Here is an 18,816-nt window from a genome sequence, read left to right on the forward strand (position 1 = left end):
GATGATGAGAGTCAAACCTTAAATACTGATCTGTATGTGTAAACAGAGTGAACCTTTAAGACCAGTTGTCTGTACGATCAACTCAGTCACCTGAAACATCTCCAAGTTTCTGGCTTTGATCATCAACCTGTTGGTAGTTCAGCTCTGAACACCAGTGAAATGTTTCTCCCACTGAAATCGCTGCATTCATATGAACAGCATCAACGTTTTGGGATCGTGGAGTTGTGGACAAAGTCTCAGTTAATCAGATAAAGTCAAACCTATAATTGGTAAAGAGTTCGCGGATGATATGCCCCTTGATCGTAAAGAAGTGGATGTTGTGTGGACTAAAGTTCAGAGTGGTGGGTCATTCATAAAGTATTCTGTTCCAGCTGCTGGAGGACAACATCATCACTTTTGTGAAGAACGAGCTGAAGAAGATCCAGAAGGCTCTGAATCCAAATAAGCCCCAGTGCTTGGGGTTTCAGAGGGAGGATGATGAGCAGAGGAGAAACAGCAGAGAGGCATTTGTGAAGATCACAGTGGACTTCCTGAGGAGAATGAAGCAGGAGGAGCTGGCTGACCGTCTGCAGAGACGTAAGAGGATTTATCTAAAGATTTAAGCTGCTGGATAAATGAGACACTTGTGACACCAGTGTGTTCAGTCATTTCTCAGTGGGTCAGAAATTGTCATCAGCATTTTGTAAAATGTGATTGTTAAAGTTGTATTTTTATTATTATTATTCAGAACTTCCAGCTGCTGTTTGTCATCGTAAACTTAAATCCACCCTGAAGAAGAAGTTCCAGTGTGTGTTTGAGGGCATCGCTAAAGCAGGAAACCCAACCCTCCTGAATCAGATCTACACAGAGCTCTACATCACAGAGGGAGGGACTGCAGAGGTCAATGATGAACATGAGGTCAGACAGATTGAAACAGCATCCAGGAAACCAGACAGACCAGAAACAACCATCAGACAAGAAGACATCTTTAAAGCCTCACCTGGCAGAGACGAACCAATCAGAACAGTGCTGACAAAGGGAGTGGCTGGCATTGGGAAAACAGTCTTAACACAGAAATACAGCCTGGACTGGGCTGAAGACAAAGCCAACCAGGACATCCAGTTCATATTTCCATTCACTTTCAGAGAGCTGAATGTGCTGAAAGAGGAAAAGTTCAGCTTGGTGGGACTTGTTCATCACTTCTTTACTGAAACCAAAGAAGCAGGAATCTGCAGCTTTGAAGACTTCCAGGTTGTGTTCATCTTTGATGGTCTGGATGAGTGTCGACTTCCTCTGGACTTCCACAAAACTACAATCCTAACTGACCCTAGAAAGTCCACCTCAGTGGATGTGCTGCTGATAAACCTCATCAGGGGGAAACTGCTTCCCTCTGCTCGCCTCTGGATAACCACACGACCTGCAGCAGCCAATCAGATCCCTCCTGACTGTGTTGGCATGGTGACAGAGGTCAGAGGGTTCACTGACCCACAGAAGGAGGAGTACTTCAGGAAGAGATTCAGAGATGAGGAGCAGGCCAGCAGGATCATCTCCCACATCAAGACATCACGAAGCCTCCACATCATGTGTCACATCCCAGTCTTCTGCTGGATCACTGCTACAGTTCTGGAGGATGTGCTGGAAACCAGAGAGGGAGGACAGCTGCCCAAGACCCTGACTGAGATGTACATCCACTTCCTGGTGGTTCAGGCCAAAGTGAAGAAGGTCAAGTATGATGGAGGAGCTGAGACAGATCCACACTGGAGTCCAGAGAGCAGGAAGATGATGGAGTCTCTGGGGAAACTGGCTTTTGATCAGCTGCAGAAAGGAAACCTGATCTTCTATGAATCAGACCTGACAGAGTGTGGCATCGATATCAGAGCAGCCTCAGTGTACTCAGGAGTGTTCACACAGATCTTTAAAGAGGAGAGAGGACTGTACCAGGACAAGGTGTTCTGCTTCATCCATCTGAGTGTTCAGGAGTTTCTGGCTGCTCTTCATGTCCATCGGACCTTCATCAACTCTGGACTCAATCTGCTGGAACAACAACAAACAACATCCAAGAAGTCTGAAACAGGAGAATCTGCAAAGAAACACTTCTACCAGAGTGCTGTGAACAAGGCCTTACAGAGTCCAAATGGACACCTGGACTTGTTCCTCCGCTTCCTCCTGGGTCTTTCCCTGCAGACCAATCAGACTCTCCTACGAGCCCTGATGACACAGACAGGAAGTAGCTCACTGACCAATCAGGAAACAGTCCAGTACATCAAGAAGAAGCTCAGTAAGAATCTGTCTGCAGAGAAAAGCATCAATCTGATCCACTGTCTGAATGAACTGAATGATCGTTCTCTAGTGGAGGAGATCCAACAGTCCCTGAGATCAGGAAGTCTCTCCACAGATGAACTGTCTCCTGCTCAGTGGTCAGCTCTGGTCTTCATCTTACTGTCATCAGAAGAAGATCTGGATGAGTTTGACTTCAAGAAATACTCTGCTTCAGAGGAGGCTCTTCTGAGGCTGCTGCCAGTGGTCAAAGCCTCCAACAAAGCTCTGTGAGTAAACATGTTGTCATCGCTTCATTGTTAAAATCATGGGAAATAAATCAGAAATGCTGAGTTCAAAGAGCACTGTAACATTTTTTTTAAAATAGTAAATTAAATGATCATCAGTCACTCGGTAAATATATGGTAGTTTTAATGTTTCACTCCAGCATTTCTAAAACACACTTTGTTCTGTAACTCTTATCAAAGGACAATCCAGACCCAGCCTATAAGAACATGAGCTCTGATGCTTCAGCCCCTCTGACAGGTTTATTATCCTCAGCTTGTTCATTTGTCTCCAACTCCAGGAGTTTGGTTGTTTTATTCTAAAGCACAAACTTCACCTGCCAGACTTCACCTACATCTTTTTCTGATGTTCATAATTTAAGTTCAAGTTTGTATCTCACTTTCAGTGCACACCCTCCCTTTTTAAATATAAATCTCTGCTGTGCTGTCATGTTTTCATCCTGTATGGAGGGAGAAACTCGGTCTTCATTACTGAAATTGCCTCTAAGGTCGTGTTTCTTGTCAGTAACCATATGTAACTGTAAGGCTTCCATAACCAGTGTTCCCACAGAATTACAGTGGGTTCACTCTGGGTCCTCTACAGTTTCTTCCCACTGTCCACAGACATGCAGTTAGGTTACCTGGTGATCTAAACTTCATGCAGGTGTGAGTGAGAGTGGTTGTCTGTCCCTCTGTGGGCTTAGTGGAAGAGACTGGATGGATCTCTGCTTTGTCTTTGATATATGCTGACAGCAAACATTCTCCATGAAGTCTGCATTTCAGCTCATCTCCTTTATACACACCTTTAACAGGAAGAGTTTTATACAGCTAGTGTTTAAAATCCAGTGTTATTCACAATACACAGGTAATGAGCATGATTATTGAATTACTAAAATTTTCTAAAATAATTGTTTTAGTTAATATTGTATGACAGTGTACACAGAATTATTAGCTCAGTAGGCAGAGTGGTCGCCCCATGATCATAAGGTCAGGGGTCGAATCCACCGAATAGTTACCTTGTGGTACCCCTGAGCAAGGTACCATCAAGGTACCAATCATGTGCACTGGACTGGTAGCACTCATAGTCTCATAGGTTTAAATAAATTTTAAAAAAAAAAGGGTTCAACATATAAACAAATTTAATTTGATCACATATATTGTTTGTTTTTTTTGTTGTGGTTTTTTCCCTTTCTCTCTCAGACTGAGCAGCTGTAACGTCTCAGAGAAAGGCTGTGAAAATTTGCTGTCAGTGGTCAGCTCCCAGTCCTGTAGTCTGAGAGAGCTGGACCTGAGTACCAACAGCCTGAAGGCTTCAGCAGTAAAGCTTCTGTCTGCTGCAGTGGAGAGTCCACATGCCAAACTGAATGTTCTGAGGTCAGATCAATTTGTATTATGTTTAGTTCTGTTTATGTGTTTGATGTTTGTTTTTGTTTGTCTTTATCCAGTTATCCTTGTTTCATAGCATTTTTATTCATTTCAAAGTTAAACGGAAGTTTTACTAACCTGCTCAGCACAAGACAATAAGCTATTGCACCTTGATTACACTTTAACAACAATCTTTATTCATGTTTTTATCTTCAGACTTAACATCTGTGAACTCTCAGAGGAAAACTGTGAAGCTCTGTCCTCAGTTCTCAGCTCGCAGTCCTCTAGTCTGACAGAGCTGGACCTGAGTATCAGAAAGCTGCAGGATTCAGGAGTGAAGCTTCTGTCTGCTGGACTACAACGTTTAAACTGTAAACTGAATACTCTGAGGTCAGATCAGAAAACATTTAGTTTTTAGAATTATTAATTAAAGTTCATACATATGATGTTGTATCTTAGTATCTTTGTTTTCTTTAAAAATAGAAAGTCAACATTTAATGTTGTGAAATGTATTAACAAACTCTACATGAGTACTTGTTTTATAGATTGTCTTTTATTTTTCAGACTGAGTGGCTGTAACCTGTCAGAGAGAAGCTGTGAAGCTCTGTGCTCAGTCCTCAGCTCCCAGTCCTCCAGTCTGAGAGAGCTGGACCTGAGTAACTCTGACCTGCAGGATTCAGGAGTGAAGCTTCTGTCCGCTGGACTAAAGAGTTCACAGTGTGCAGTGGAAACTCTCAGGTCAGGATTCAAACTTTTCCACAGATGATCATTTGAAATGTGAATTATATTATTGTATAAACAGGTAACTTTTACAGCTGTCAAGTGAACTTTTATTTACATTTGAGTGGATAATTGGACTCTGAATTACTAAAAGTTGTTATAGTTATGTCTCTGTTTATTTAAAAAAAATACTTCATGCACTGCCTAATTTAAAGATTTAGGCTCCTTTGGGCCCATAATATATATATTTGATTTCTTTGTGAATGAAATTAGGAGGATATTGGCGACTGCTGATTGGCTTGCTGTTTGTTTTTTATTCACAGTACTTAATTTTAAAGGCTGATTTCTCAAAATGAGATGTTTATCTTTTCTTCTACAACACGTGGAGCCACCAAATCTTCTTGCTTGATTTATTCATTACAGTTTGATTTAAAGAATATTAGACTCGTAACATAATAAATATATTTATTTCACTTCTTCTTGAGAGAAAGAAAGGGATGACTGGGTGAGCTCCAGTGGTTCATCCCAGCAGAGAGAGCGGCACACTGGGCTGCAAATGATCACAGTAGTAATGGCCATAGTTTGATAAAACAGGCAGTCTTACCCTGTAGATAATACAGGGTTCTGGTGCCGATGTGGGGGAGGGGAGTCGCCCGGTACTAACTACATACTACTAACTACCTCATCCAGATGTCTTCCCTACTAAACCTGATAAGAAGTAACTGCAGTAGCCTTATAGGTCAAATCAGTTTCACCTGTTAAAGTTAGCTCCACTATTAATTAGGGGTGGGGGAAAAAATCGATACTGTGTAGTATCGTGATATTTTGTTTGCTAATAATGTATCGATACAGGGACAGCAGAAATCGATATTTTGTTACAAACAATTTTTTCTCTGAAGTCAACATGCTCTGGAGTCAGAGCATGTTGACTTCAGAGCATGTTGATCCTTTTTCTGAGCAACAATCCTGACATTCCTTCACTGTCCAAATGTGTTTAACTTTTTTTTTGGCAGCAATAAACATGACAGTTTACTTATTTTAATTTAAGACATGTTTAATTTTAATTAAGTTTGAAACTTTTTTATTTAATGTAAAATTATATATTTTTTTAAATTTACTTTCAAATTCTTCAGTTGCTGAAGGGGCTGCATAGTTTTCATAAATTGCATAGTTCAGAATAGCTATAATTGTACCAGATGGTTGCATTCAGTTAAGTTGGACTAGACTGTAATACAAACCGTTCAGTTTGTCAACAATAAAACTGACTGAAATGAGAGAAAGACTGAGTGTGAGACTTTGATATTAGATAAAATGAATATTGATAAAGTTTACCTTTATGTGCAGAATTTAAATATCGCAAAATATTTTAAAAAATCGCAATAATATCGTATCGTGCGTTAAGTATTGTGATAATATCGTATCGCGAGTTGTATGGTGATTCCCACCTCTACTATTAATGGTGTCACTTGTTATTTCTGGGATGAGTTTAGTAGCCTGAACAGCTGCTTAAAGGAAAGTAATTAAATAATAAAAATAACCTAAGTCCGGGGGAACCTGCAAGAGCTGTTTGCACAAAGAATAATGCTCAGACTTTGAGGTTTTATCGTTTTACACAAGGTTTAAAAATGAATGTCCACAATTGAATTGCAGAAATTGTTATTGAGCTAATACTGATGTAGTTGTTATCTTTGGTAAGGAGAGGTTGGAGGAAGGATGAGCACAGTCAGGCCTAAAGATGCTCTTAATAATAATAATGGATTGCATTTATATAGCGCTTTTCGAGACCCTCAAAGACCCTTTACAATCCCACTACAGGGAGTGCAGAATTATTAGGCAAGTTGTATTTTTGAGGAATAATTTTATTATTGAACAACAACCATGTTCTCAATGAACCCAAAAAACTCATTAATATCAAAGCTGAATGTTTTTGGAAGTAGTTTTTAGTTTGTTTTTAGTTTTAGCTATTTTAGGGGGATATCTGTGTGTGCAGGTGACTATTACTGTGCAGAATTATTAGGCAACTTAACAAAAAACAAATATATACCCATTTCATTTATTTATTTTTACCAGTGAAACCAATATAACATCTCCACATTCACAAATATACATTTCTGACATTCAAAAACAAAACAAAAACAAATCAGCGACCAATATAGCCACCTTTCTTTGCAAGGACACTCAAAAGCCTGCCATCCATGGATTCTGTCAGTGTTTTGATCTGTTCACCATCAACATTGCGTGCAGCAGCAACCACAGCCTCCCAGACACTGTTCAGAGAGGTGTACTGTTTTCCCTCCTTGTAAATCTCACATTTGATGATGGACCACAGGTTCTCAATGGGGTTCAGATCAGGTGAACAAGGAGGCCATGTCATTAGTTTTTCTTCTTTTATACCCTTTCTTGCCAGCCACGCTGTGGAGTACTTGGACGCGTGTGATGGAGCATTGTCCTGCATGAAAATCATGTTTTTCTTGAAGGATGCAGACTTCTTCCTGTACCACTGCTTGAAGAAGGTGTCTTCCAGAAACTGGCAGTAGGACTGGGAGTTGAGCTTGACTCCATCCTCAACCCGAAAAGGCCCCACAAGCTCATCTTTGATGATACCAGCCCAAACCAGTACTCCACCTCCACCTTGCTGGCGTCTGAGTGGGACTGGAGCTCTCTGCCCTTTACCAATCCAGCCACGGGCCCATCCATCTGGCCCATCAAGACTCACTCTCATTTCATCAGTCCATAAAACCATAGAAAAACCAGTCTTGAGATATTTCTTGGCCCAGTCTTGACGTTTCAGCTTGTGTGTCTTGTTCAGTGGTGGTCGTCTTTCAGCCTTTCTTACCTTGGCCATGTCTCTGAGTATTGCACACCTTGTGCTCTTGGGCACTCCAGTGATGTTGCAGCTCTGAAATATGGCCAAACTGGTGGCAAGTGGCATCTTGGCAGCGGCACGCTTGACTTTTCTCAGTTCATGGGCAGTTATTTTGTGCCTTGGTTTTTCCACACGCTTCTTGCGACCCTGTTGACTATTTTGAATGAAACGCTTGATTGTTCGATGATCACGCTTCAGAAGCTTTGCAATTTTGAGACTGCTGCATCCCTCTGCAAGATATCTCACTGTTTTTGACTTTTCTGAGCCTGTCAAGTCCTTCTTTTGACCCATTTTGCCAAAGGAAAGGACGTTACCTAATAATTATGCACACCTGATATAGGGTGTTGATGTCATTAGACCACACCCCTTCTCATTACAGAGATGCACATCACCTAATATGCTTAATTGGTAGTAGGCTTTCGAGCCTATACAGCTTGGAGTAAGACAACATGCATGAAGAGGATGATGTGGACAAAATACTCATTTGCCTAATAATTCTGCACTCCCTGTATTCATTCACTCTCACATTCACACACTGGTGGAGGTAAGCTACAGTTGTAGTGGTAGGTTAGGTTTTGCCCAAGGACAAAATGACCAAGACAGAGAGAGCTGGCTCATCAGACAGACAAGCTCATCTTGTAACCTACTGGTTCGCTGGTCAGCACACCAGCTGACTAGCGAACCGGCTAACTAGCACACCAGCTAACTAGCACACCGGCTAAATAGCAAATCAGCTAACTAGCAGACCAGCTAACGGCAGCCACAAGCTGAAGGACGATTAAATGTAGTGGAGATATCAGAGATGACACTGGTGTGTCCGATTCACTCTTTAGCACTCTGGTCACTCCGGTGTGTCAGCCAGAACACCACTGAAGGCCAAATGATCCCAGCATGTGGAATAAAGAGCTTAAGGTTTGGTTTGAGACACTTTATTCTTTCACTGATTGATTCTTGCGGCTGTGATCATGTGTGTGGTTTCTTACAAAAAGGAAGTACACAATACAAATACATGACAAATAAGATGAATAGATAAGTTACATATCCAGTTATATGTACGTACATCAGTATAGCTAATATAGCCATATATAAGGACAAAGATCACAGTACTATAATGCAGTAATGTTAAACACAAAGGTGTATATCTACATAAATCTGTCCTATCAGTGATCAGGGTACTGTAGTATACTTCCACTACATAAACTATAGAAACTAAACGACATTAGTGTGACTTTAAGTTACCATCAGTACAGACGAACTGATGGTAGTTGTACAAAATAAAGGCATTGCAATTATTGTGAAGGGCTTCCGGTTAAACTAAGATCAGCTGATTACCTCATAACAAATTGTTTGCTATAGAACGCAGCTCCCACTCTTCATTAATATCATGTACTGTAACTCCCAAGTAACCATGGTTACCCAGCCACGCCCAGTAGTCTCCAGAGAGACCAACAGCTGGTGCACGTTGTAACGCCGTGGCTTTCATAATCTCTCCTTTTTCTACAGCTCATGTGTTCTTCTTGTGATGGTGCGTCTTGAGGGAGGCTCATACATGCCGTCATTTGTTGATCCTAAGAACGTTCCTCAGACCGACTTCTTCAACAACACTAATCGGCCTGCAGTTTGTAGCTACTCACTTCACTGTGGTGTTTGTTAGCTTGTCTTTCTTTGGTTTTATCCTGACTCCTCCCACAAGCTGATCCTACGTAGTCTGCCCAAGCCTCCCACCTCTGTTTGTTTGGGTGGTTTGTTTGCTGCCATCAACAGCGTGTAATGCATTTAAGTGATACTTCAGACATGAAGTACTGCGACAATAAAAAACTCAACTTTGCTTAAAAATAACTTTAGTTGTATCAACACTGCCCTCTGGAATAATTAGACTTTGGTGACAAACTGATGTGATCTCCATGTTTCCTTTGTTGGACTGTGGGCGAGTGTCAGAACTGAATGTACTGAGTAACATGTGGAGTTTAAATATGTGTCAGTTCCAGTTTTAGAGCTCTAAAGTGCAGCTATCATGTTAGGAATATGTTAGGAATAGACAGGAACACTGAGCACACTGAGGTCAAATCTTTATTTATCCAGTTCATCTGTAGGCTGAGCTCAGTCCATCCATTTAGTGAAATGATGTTTAAAGGTCTCCTTGTTCTGTGAGCGTGCACAGATCCTGAAGCAGAAAGCCTGGGTTAACAGAGAAATGATCATCACTGTGATGATGCTCACCATCTCTGACTGGGATTTGAGGTTTTGTCAAAGCAGCAAAGAAAGCCTAGCTATGTTGGACTGGGTGTGGAAGCAGCTCCCAGTTTGAGTTCAGGAGACAGACACCCTCTCTACTTTGACGATCAGCTTCAAACTTTCCTTTTTGATAAAACTTATAGTTAGAGCTGGATCAGGTGACCCTGAACCATCACTTAGTTATGCTGCTATAGAGATGGATAACAGATGGATTGTTGTTTTGTGTGTCTGCAGTCTGTCAGGCTGTCTGATCACAGAGGAAGGCTGTACTTCTCTGGCCTCAGCTCTGACCTCCAACCCCTCCCATCTGAGAGAGCTGGACCTGAGCTACAATCATCCAGGTGACTCAGGAATGAAGCTTCTGTCGGCTGGACTGAAGGATCCAGGCTGGAGACTGGACACTCTCAGGTATGGAGAGAATGTCTGATATAGGAGGAAGAGCTGGAATCATTTCCTGCTGATATTGTTAAAAGGTAAGATAAAACATTGCTAGCAGCAGCGGATAATGCTAACACACATAATAATTAGCATTACCTAATAATGGCAGCCTTCTTAGCATTAGCTGCTCATATTGTTATAATGCAAGGGAAAAGAGTTGGCAAAAACAGTGTTAGCATTAGTGGATAATGCTAATTCACCTAAATTAGCATTAGCTAATAATGGCTACGTACTTAGCATTACCTACTAATATTGATATAAAGCAAGAAAATATGGTATTAGCATTAGCTTCTAATGCTTTCTCATCTAAAATTAGAATTAGCCACTAATGGCATCCTATTTAGCATTAACTCTTCACATCGCAAGGGAAAAATTAGAATTCAATAAAAAAAAAAAGTGTTCACATTAGCTACTTGTATTGTTAAAAAGTAAGAAAAAACATTGTTAGCATAAGGGGATAATGCTAATTCACCTCAAATTAGTATTAGCTAATAACGGCAACCTACATAGCATTAGCTGGTCACATTGTTATAAAGCAAGAAAATATGGTATTAGCATTATCTGCCAATTCCTATTCACCTAAAATTAGCATTACCTGCTAATGGCAGTCTACTTAGCATTAACTCCTCACTGATGTGATGCTAATTCACATTAAATTAGCTTTAGCATTAGCTGCTAGCATCAGCCTACCTAGCACTAGCTGCTCACATTGTTAAAAGGGAAGAGAATACGATATTAGCATTAGCTGGTAATATTTATTCACCCCTAATTAGAATTAGCCACTAATGGCAGCATACTTAGCGTTAACTCCTCACATCGTTGTAATGCAAATGAGGCTAACTTGCATTAAATTAGACTGCTGTTATTAGCTAATGCTATTTAGCAGTAGCTGCTCACATTGTTATAAAGCAAAGGAAAACGATATGAGCATTAGGTTCTAATGCGTATTTGCCTTAAATTAGACGTAGGTGCTAATGGCAGCCTACTTAGCATTAGCAGCTCAGATGTTATAATGCTAGGAAAAAGAGTGTTAGCATTAGCCGTTCACATTGTTATAAAGTTAAGGGAAATAGTGTTAGCATTAGCTACTCACATTTTTAAAAAAAGTGTTAGCATTAGTGCATAATGCTAATTCATGTCAAATTAGCATTAGTTAATAACGGCAGCCTATTTAGCATTAGCAGATAATGTTGACCTTGGCCCACTGGAAAAGTTAAGAACTAAAGATTTAGGAGTGTTTCTCGATAGCTCTTTCTCGTTTGAGAAACAAATGAATTCTGTTATTAAAACCAGCTGTAAGGTTTATATTGTTGATTTATGCTTAGAAATATTTACTCATATATGCTTAGAGTTGTATAATTGATTGCATAATGATAGAGGTTTGATCCTTAGTAGTGTGTAAAGACTCTGTGTGCCTTCCAGAGTGCTCTGGCATGCACACACCACTTGGGGCCATGAGAGAGGTCGTACCCTCTCTTACTGATTTATGGTGTAGGACAGGGGTCTCAAACTCAATTTAGCTGGGGGCCGCTGCAGGCAGAGTCTGGGTGAGGCTGGGCCGCATTAGGTTTTCCACAAGAAAGGCATGGTTAAAAAATTCCAATCTTCTCAAATCTCTTTATTTTTATTTTTTAACACAAAATATGAAAAATGAATAAACAAATTAAGAATTAATAAGAAAAAAAATCAATCTGTAATACATAAATAAAATAATAATAAGATATTTTTAGTCAGTGAACTTGTGTTTTTCTTTCAGTCTTCTATATCTGCTGTATTTAGATTGAAATGTCTGTATTAACAGTTCTATAACCTTCTTCTGAACATGAATGGAACACTGGAGAAAATGAACTGTTCTTCTGAACATGGCTTCTCTTGCCTACTCCTTGCTGCTAGAGACCTGGCAGCGTTTCCTCTCGCATAGCCGAGCCAGATTTGGCCTGAGGGAGGAAGCAGTTGCGACCCTCAGTATGTCTTGAAGATGATCATCCGTAAGTCTGGACCTGTACTTGGACTTATTGAAGTTCAAAGTGGAGAAGAGCTTTTGGCACAAGTATGTGCTACCAAAAAGGCACATGGTCCGCTTGAACATTCGGGAAAGCCGAGGGAAACTAGGGCTCAAGTCTCTCAAAAATTGTCCAAGCTTGTCTGCTTTTCCACTCACCTCCCTGAACTTTGCTTTGAGTTCAGAGTTGCACTGCAGCTCAATGAGCTCCATTTGAAGCACAGAAGGGGCATCTTGCACATCAAAGGAGAAGGGGTCCGCAAAAATGTGAAAGGTGGCTCTGTGTGTCTTGAAGTCAGCAAATCTGTGATCAAATTCCTCCTGTAGCCTCAAAATGACATCAACATACTCGTCAGCACTGAATGGTGTGCCTGCATCCACGAGTGCCTTGCATGCTGGGAAATGGCAAAGGTTTGTCTGAGAGAGCTGAGCTTTCCAGAGCGCCAGTTTTGTGGAGAATGCTCTCACGTTGTCATAGGCAGCACTGACAAGTTGCCCCTGGCCTTGTAACGTCTTGTTCAGTACATTAAGCTCATGTGTCATATCAACAAGAAAAGCTGAGTCCATGAGCCATTTGGGATCAGTTAGCACAGGAACACTAACTCCATCCTTCTCCATGAAGGCTTCACTTCTGCTCTCAACTCAAAAAGTCTCTTTAATACATTTCCCCTGCTGAGCCAACGTACCTCAGTGAAGTCGAGCACATCCCCATATTCTGACTCCATTTCCTCTAAAAAAGCTCAGAACCTTCGGTGCTTTAAGCCCCTGGATCTGATTTGGTTGATGCATTTCACAACAATAGACATCACATTGTCAAACTTCAGGCATTTGCTGCAAAGGACCTGCTGATGGATGATGCAGTGCAGAGCAATGGCCTCCTCCACGCCTTCCTCTTCCAGTTTGTTTTGTGCCACCAGTCCATGTTTCCTCCCTGTCATTGATGGCGCTCCATCTGTTGTTATTCCAACAAACCTCTTCCATGGCAAACCAACATTCTCAATGGCATCACACAGCTTGTAAATATCTGCTGAGCGGTGGTCTGGCCATGCATTGGAATTACTGTGAGCAGCTCCTCCATCACTTCAAAACTGTCATCAACACCACGGACATACATTGGGAGCTGGGCAGTGTCGGTGATGTCTGTGGTCTCATCAAGAGCGACTGAGTATACACTGAAACATTTGGCTTTCTCACACAGTTGGTCATAAATGTCACTTGACAGGTCAGAAATGCGATCTGCTGCGGTGTTGGCAGAAAGGCTGATGTTGCTAAACTGACCTTTCTTTCCCGGACAGACTATATTTGCAGCCTGCAATATGCACTTTTAGACAAATGCACCTTCTGTGAATGGCTTCCCTGCTTTAGCAATCATCTCACTAACCACGTGGCTCCGACTGCTGCATTATTCTCTTTGGTTGCTTTCTTGGAGAAATCTTGCTGCCTCAGTAGATCTGTTTTAAGACTGGCAACCCGGTTCGCTCTCTCGTCTCCCTGGTATTTTGCATCCAGCTCAGCATGTCTAGTTGTGTAATGACGTTTCAAATTGTATTCCTTGTGCAGCGCAACTTTCTCTGTGCAAATAAGACAGGTCGGGGTGCCCCTGTGCTCAACAAAGAAATATTGCATTTCCCACTTTTCCTGAAATTGTCGGTGCTCATCACCAACCTTTCTCTTCACCGCAGGCTTTGAAAAAGACATGTTTGGGGCTATGTGACATTTATAATTCTACTTGGTGTCACTGTCGCATTGAAGTTTCAATCAAGCGTTTAGCCGACGGACGGGGAACGTCTCAACGCGTAGAGAACGTCATTTCTGCTTCTTTTTCTTGCAACCGTAGCACGGCGATCGGCAGATAAAAAGCCGGTAGCAGTCTCCTTTGTTTTTACGCTCGATGTTCATGTCTTTCATGACGACACGAACACCGTGGCGTTTGCAGATGGTAGAAAGTGCAGGGATAGCGAGCGCAAAAAAGGCGACTGCTCACGGCGCCGGGCTGTTGTTACAGGAGAAAGAAGCGGAAATGACACCGTGACATATAACAAATAACATCAGCTGTTTCTGATGTTAGTTGTTTTGACTGCTTTTACATTATATTGAAATATATGTAATGTTCATGTTTGCTGCAATGCAAACGCAGTGATGCAAATAAAAACATGGAGCCACAAATTACGGTGCGACCCTATAATTAGTCCGGGTTACCGGGGACTGTTGTTGCCGATGAACAGGTGTCGCTATGTGACTGCAGACTAAATTGGGCTGCATTGAGTTCATGACTTTTCTTTTATCCCGCCGCCTACGCATCACTGTGAGAGTTAATATGAGATCTCTCTCTGTGGAAAAATAACTTTAAATCCCACTGACGTGTGTATAAATCTATATACGTATAATGTCCCGCTGGGCAGCAACTTAAAAAAACAACTTTTTTTGAAGTGTTGTGAACGCAGCGCGCTGGGGCGAATGTCGGCGTTTGCCCAATAGAAAGGAGGAAGCCAGCCAGGCACAGGAAAGAAAGAAACACTCCAGGGCAACGCTGCTGGAACTTTGACTCATTGAGAAATGTTTCCCTGCTTGCATCAAGCCCGGCTGGTGTCCCCTGAGATCCATATCCCACCCTGATTGGTGGGTTAATTCAGCTCCGCCCACAACACTGTAAAGTGTCATACATTATCAAACTAACATTACATTTTCATATTAAGGTGGGGCCAAAAACTATCGTCCTGCGGGCCGCAATTGGCCCGCGGGCCGCGAGTTTGAGACCCCTGGTGTAGGAGGACACCTACTCTGTGTCTGGTTAAGTATAAGAGCCCTTTGTTAGGGGGACCGCTGGACTCTTAGCACCAGCTTTGGGGTCACAGGGTCACATCTGGAACACACACACGCACACGCACGCACACACACACACACACAGACACACACACACACACACACAGAGACACACACACACTCACACACACACACACACACACACACAGACACACACACAGACACACACACAGACACACACACACACACACACAGACACACACACAGACACACACAGACACACACACACACACACACACACACACAGACACACACACACACACACACACACACACACACACACACACACACACTATGCACACACACACACACACACACACACACTATGCACACACACACACACACACACACACACACACACAGACACACACACACTCACACACACACACACACACACACACACAGACACACAGACACACACACACACACACACACACTATGCACAGACTGGTACTCTTTGTTCATACCTGTGTAAGACGTCATAATGAACTTGTGCATATTCATGTAAGCTCAATAAAGAGCAGTGTTACGAGGGAGCAGACGAGAGCGACTGAGGTCAAGTGAAGGAACGGCGCTGTCACAGTTCTCTCCCTCATCAATTGTCTGGTTCCAGCGGTGGGTCTGTGCTAGACGACCCATCACCAGCTTTTTCCACTGGTTACCAGTACGTGGTAGAATCCACTTCCAGATCTGGTTGTCTTTAAATCTGTGAATGGATTGGCTCCATCTTATCTCTCTTTAACAAAAGAATCCAAGTGGAGCCCTCAGGTCTGCAGATAAGCAGCTTCTGACCAGAACTAGACGTAAAAACAGAGGTGAGCTTTATCGATGGCTGCAGCCAAACTCTGGAACAGTCGCCCTTCACATCAGGTCGTCACCAACACTGGACATTTTTAAAAGCCGGTTGGAAACACATTTGTACTCTGTAGCTTTCAATCCTGACCAGTCTTTATAGTCATTACTGTGTATGTTTCCTATTTTCTCTCTACTCTGTGCAGCACTTTGGCTCAAGCTGTTTTTAAATGTGCTGATAAATAAATGTAGATTTCTTTGAATAAAACAGTGGAGCCGAGCTTTGAGCTCAGTGTGTAACAGTGTGTGTGTGAGAGCCATGTAATGTCCATGTGTGCATGCTGACTGTGCTGCTCTGACCCCCCTCCTCCTTTCAGGGTGGAGCCTGCTGGAGTCCGATGGTTGAGACCAGGTCTGAGGAAGTGTAAGTGTGTTTTTAATGGGATTCATGAAAACAAAGCAGCACACATTCAACCATCTTCATCATGTCAGGAGTCATCATCAAAGTGTCAATCAATGAACAGATGATGGATCAATAACTGCAGCTGGATTGTGTTTGTTCTCTCCATCAGATTCCTGTCAACTCACAATCGACACAAACACAGTGAACACAAAGCTCCAACTGTCTGACAACAACAGGAAGGTGACACGTGTGGAGGAGGTTCAGTCATATCCTGATCATCCAGACAGATTTGATGGTTTATATCCTCAGCTGCTGTGTAGAAATGGTCTGACTGGTCGCTGTTACTGGGAGGTCGAGTGGAGAGGAAACGTTTTTATATCAGTGAGTTTCAGAAGCATCAGAAGGAAAGGAAGCAGTTATGACTGTTTGTTTGGATGCAATGATCAGTCCTGGAGTCTGTACTGCTCTGATGATGGTCCTCAGTCTGTCCTTCACAATAGCAGACTAACAGTCATCTCCTCCTCCTCTTCCTCCTCCTCCTCCTCCTCTGTCTCTAACAGAGCAGCAGTGTATGTGGACTGTCCTGCTGGCACTCTGTCCTTCTACAGAGTCTCCTCTGACACTCTGATCCACCTCCACACCTTCAACACCACATTCACTCAAACTCTTTATCCTGGGTTTTGGGTCTGGTCTCCTGGTGCATCAGTGTCCCTGTGCTGAGTGGAGTGTACAGAGTGTCTCCTGTTACAGAAACACTCTGACTGTTGAACAGATAGTTCAGTCTGTACATGTCTGTCTCTTTCACTCACAAACACGTTTTCAGATTCATGGATTCAATCAGTTGATGTTTGAAACTCTTCTAAATGATTCCTTGTAAACTTCTTCAGTCACAAACAAACAGGAAGTGATGTCACATGTGTTCCTGTCCACACAGCAGAATGAGTCTATTGCTGACAGTGATGTACAAACAGAGTGAGCATTTCTGAGGCCCAAAATAAACTGAGTAGTTCACTGAATGAACAATGGACTGTGAGCTCAGTTCCTTCATCATTAGTATGGATTATATATGTATATGTATTATATTAGTATCATATATATCAGGTGCTGCTGCTTTCAGTCATTGTGCAAATGTGCTGTTTGTAAGCTTGTAAAGCTGCAGTCAGCTGAGACTGAAGAAGTCACCTGATCAGTGAGCAAACGTTTCTGAAAAGGTCCAGATGAACAGAATCAACCTTTTGGGATCAGCCAGCAATGCAGCATCATTGTTGTTCAGCTTCAGAGGTTTGCAGGAATGAACTGATGACCAGAAACAGCTGCAAAGTCCAAGAAAATACCAGCTGGAGTTCAGCTGCATTTGAAGAAGTCAAAGAAAAGTAAGGATGGCAAAGGGCGACGTTTTCTTCCAAAGAGCTGCAAACATGGTCGACGCCTCATTAGAAGAATCATCTGGACATTTGTGAGGAACTCTAACCAAGAAAGCAACGTCACACAGATCCAACAGACAGTTTCCATGACTGCAAGTGTTGAGTGGAAAAATGCTACATTGCATTATTGCATCCTCTCACCACAGGAGGCGCTGTTGGCACCACTGATTGCTGATCAGCTGTTCTCTGATGATCTGATTGATACTGTGAATAACGGGACTCACTGAACTCTGTGACACAGTGAAGATTACAGAGTTTAACTTCAACATCTGACTGACGTCACACAGACAGAAGGATGAACCAGTGAGGCACAGAACACAGTTACTGGAGATACTGGATCAGCTCCATGTGAACCTCTGATGGAGAAGCTGCTGAGCCAGAGAAACATCAGGACATGACAGCAGCTGCACTTATCTAACAACATGTAGCAGAGCTGATCTATGTTAGAGGATCTATCACAGCAGCTGAAGCCAAAGTCCAACACTGGATACCAGCTGAGCCTGTGCTGAGTGTAGTGTTACAGGAAAAGGGCAGAAACACTGGTAGCTCCCAGTGATGCTGACTGGGGCACAGAGCTGAATGATGCAGCATCAGGACACTGTTTCAGTCTGACTGACAGAGAAACCTGTAGCTGTATCTACATGTGAGGCAGAGGCCACACAAGCAGCTTTCTATGTTTCACAGTGACTGAGATCTTCAGTGGGGGTGGACATGCTCCTGTACAGACCTCTGAGGAGAACCAAGGTGCAGTCAAAGAGTCCAGTCTGTCCTCACAGATGTGAACATGTGCTTTCATCAGGTCTGCTGTCAGCTAGCAGGCTCACATCAGAATCACTGTTCCTGAAAAACACAGTCTGTGTGACATCATCAGTCAGCTGATGGTCCCAGATCTGAATGGTTTCTGTCTCTACTGAGGAAGTCAGAGAATATCACTGAGGTGTGGATCAGGTCTGAGTGAGCTGTGGAGGGACAGCTTTAAACAGTCCACAGGTCTCACGTCCTGCTCAGTCTGGTAGCAGATACCTCGTATTGTTCCAGATGTGCTGACATCAGCAGCAGCACAGCTGTGTGATACCATGAATCTCAGTTATTGATCCAACACACAGTAAATACAAAGATCAGGATTTCTGAGAGTAATCATTATGAGTCTGAACACATGATCACTGAATGTTAGTCTCCACAATAATAAGCTAACACAAGCAAACACAGCTTTCAGCTCTTATTTTGAA

The 18,816-nt window shown here is 42.4% G+C and overlaps 1 protein-coding gene across 2 annotated transcripts in view; it reads left to right on the forward strand.

Annotated features, from left to right (window-relative positions):
* The first annotated feature begins 372 nt into the window (after positions 1-372).
* The window catches only part of LOC146576966 (protein NLRC3-like), a 73,457-nt gene continuing 55,013 nt past the window's right edge, over positions 373-18,816 (forward strand). The window contains exons 1-8 of one of the 2 annotated variants that reach the window (XM_085268158.1): positions 378-576; positions 728-2,525; positions 3,720-3,893; positions 4,101-4,274; positions 4,449-4,622; positions 9,940-10,113; positions 16,138-16,184; positions 16,333-17,168. In XM_085268158.1, the coding sequence (XP_085124284.1) occupies positions 540-576; positions 728-2,525; positions 3,720-3,893; positions 4,101-4,274; positions 4,449-4,622; positions 9,940-10,113; positions 16,138-16,184; positions 16,333-16,883 (3,129 nt within the window). In that variant the 5' untranslated portion in view covers positions 378-539 and the 3' untranslated portion in view covers positions 16,884-17,168. Of the gene's footprint in view, positions 577-727; positions 2,526-3,719; positions 3,894-4,100; positions 4,275-4,448; positions 4,623-9,939; positions 10,114-16,137; positions 16,185-16,332; positions 17,169-18,816 lie in introns of those variants that run through there. The other variant, XM_085268159.1, reaches the window with a different exon arrangement.

Source organism: Mchenga conophoros, linkage group LG3 (genome assembly GCF_057382185.1).
Source record: "Mchenga conophoros isolate Kocher_MC1m ecotype Shallow Benthic linkage group LG3, M_conophoros_male_GT1.1, whole genome shotgun sequence".
In the NCBI taxonomy this organism is placed as follows: Eukaryota; Metazoa; Chordata; class Actinopteri; order Cichliformes; family Cichlidae; genus Mchenga; species Mchenga conophoros.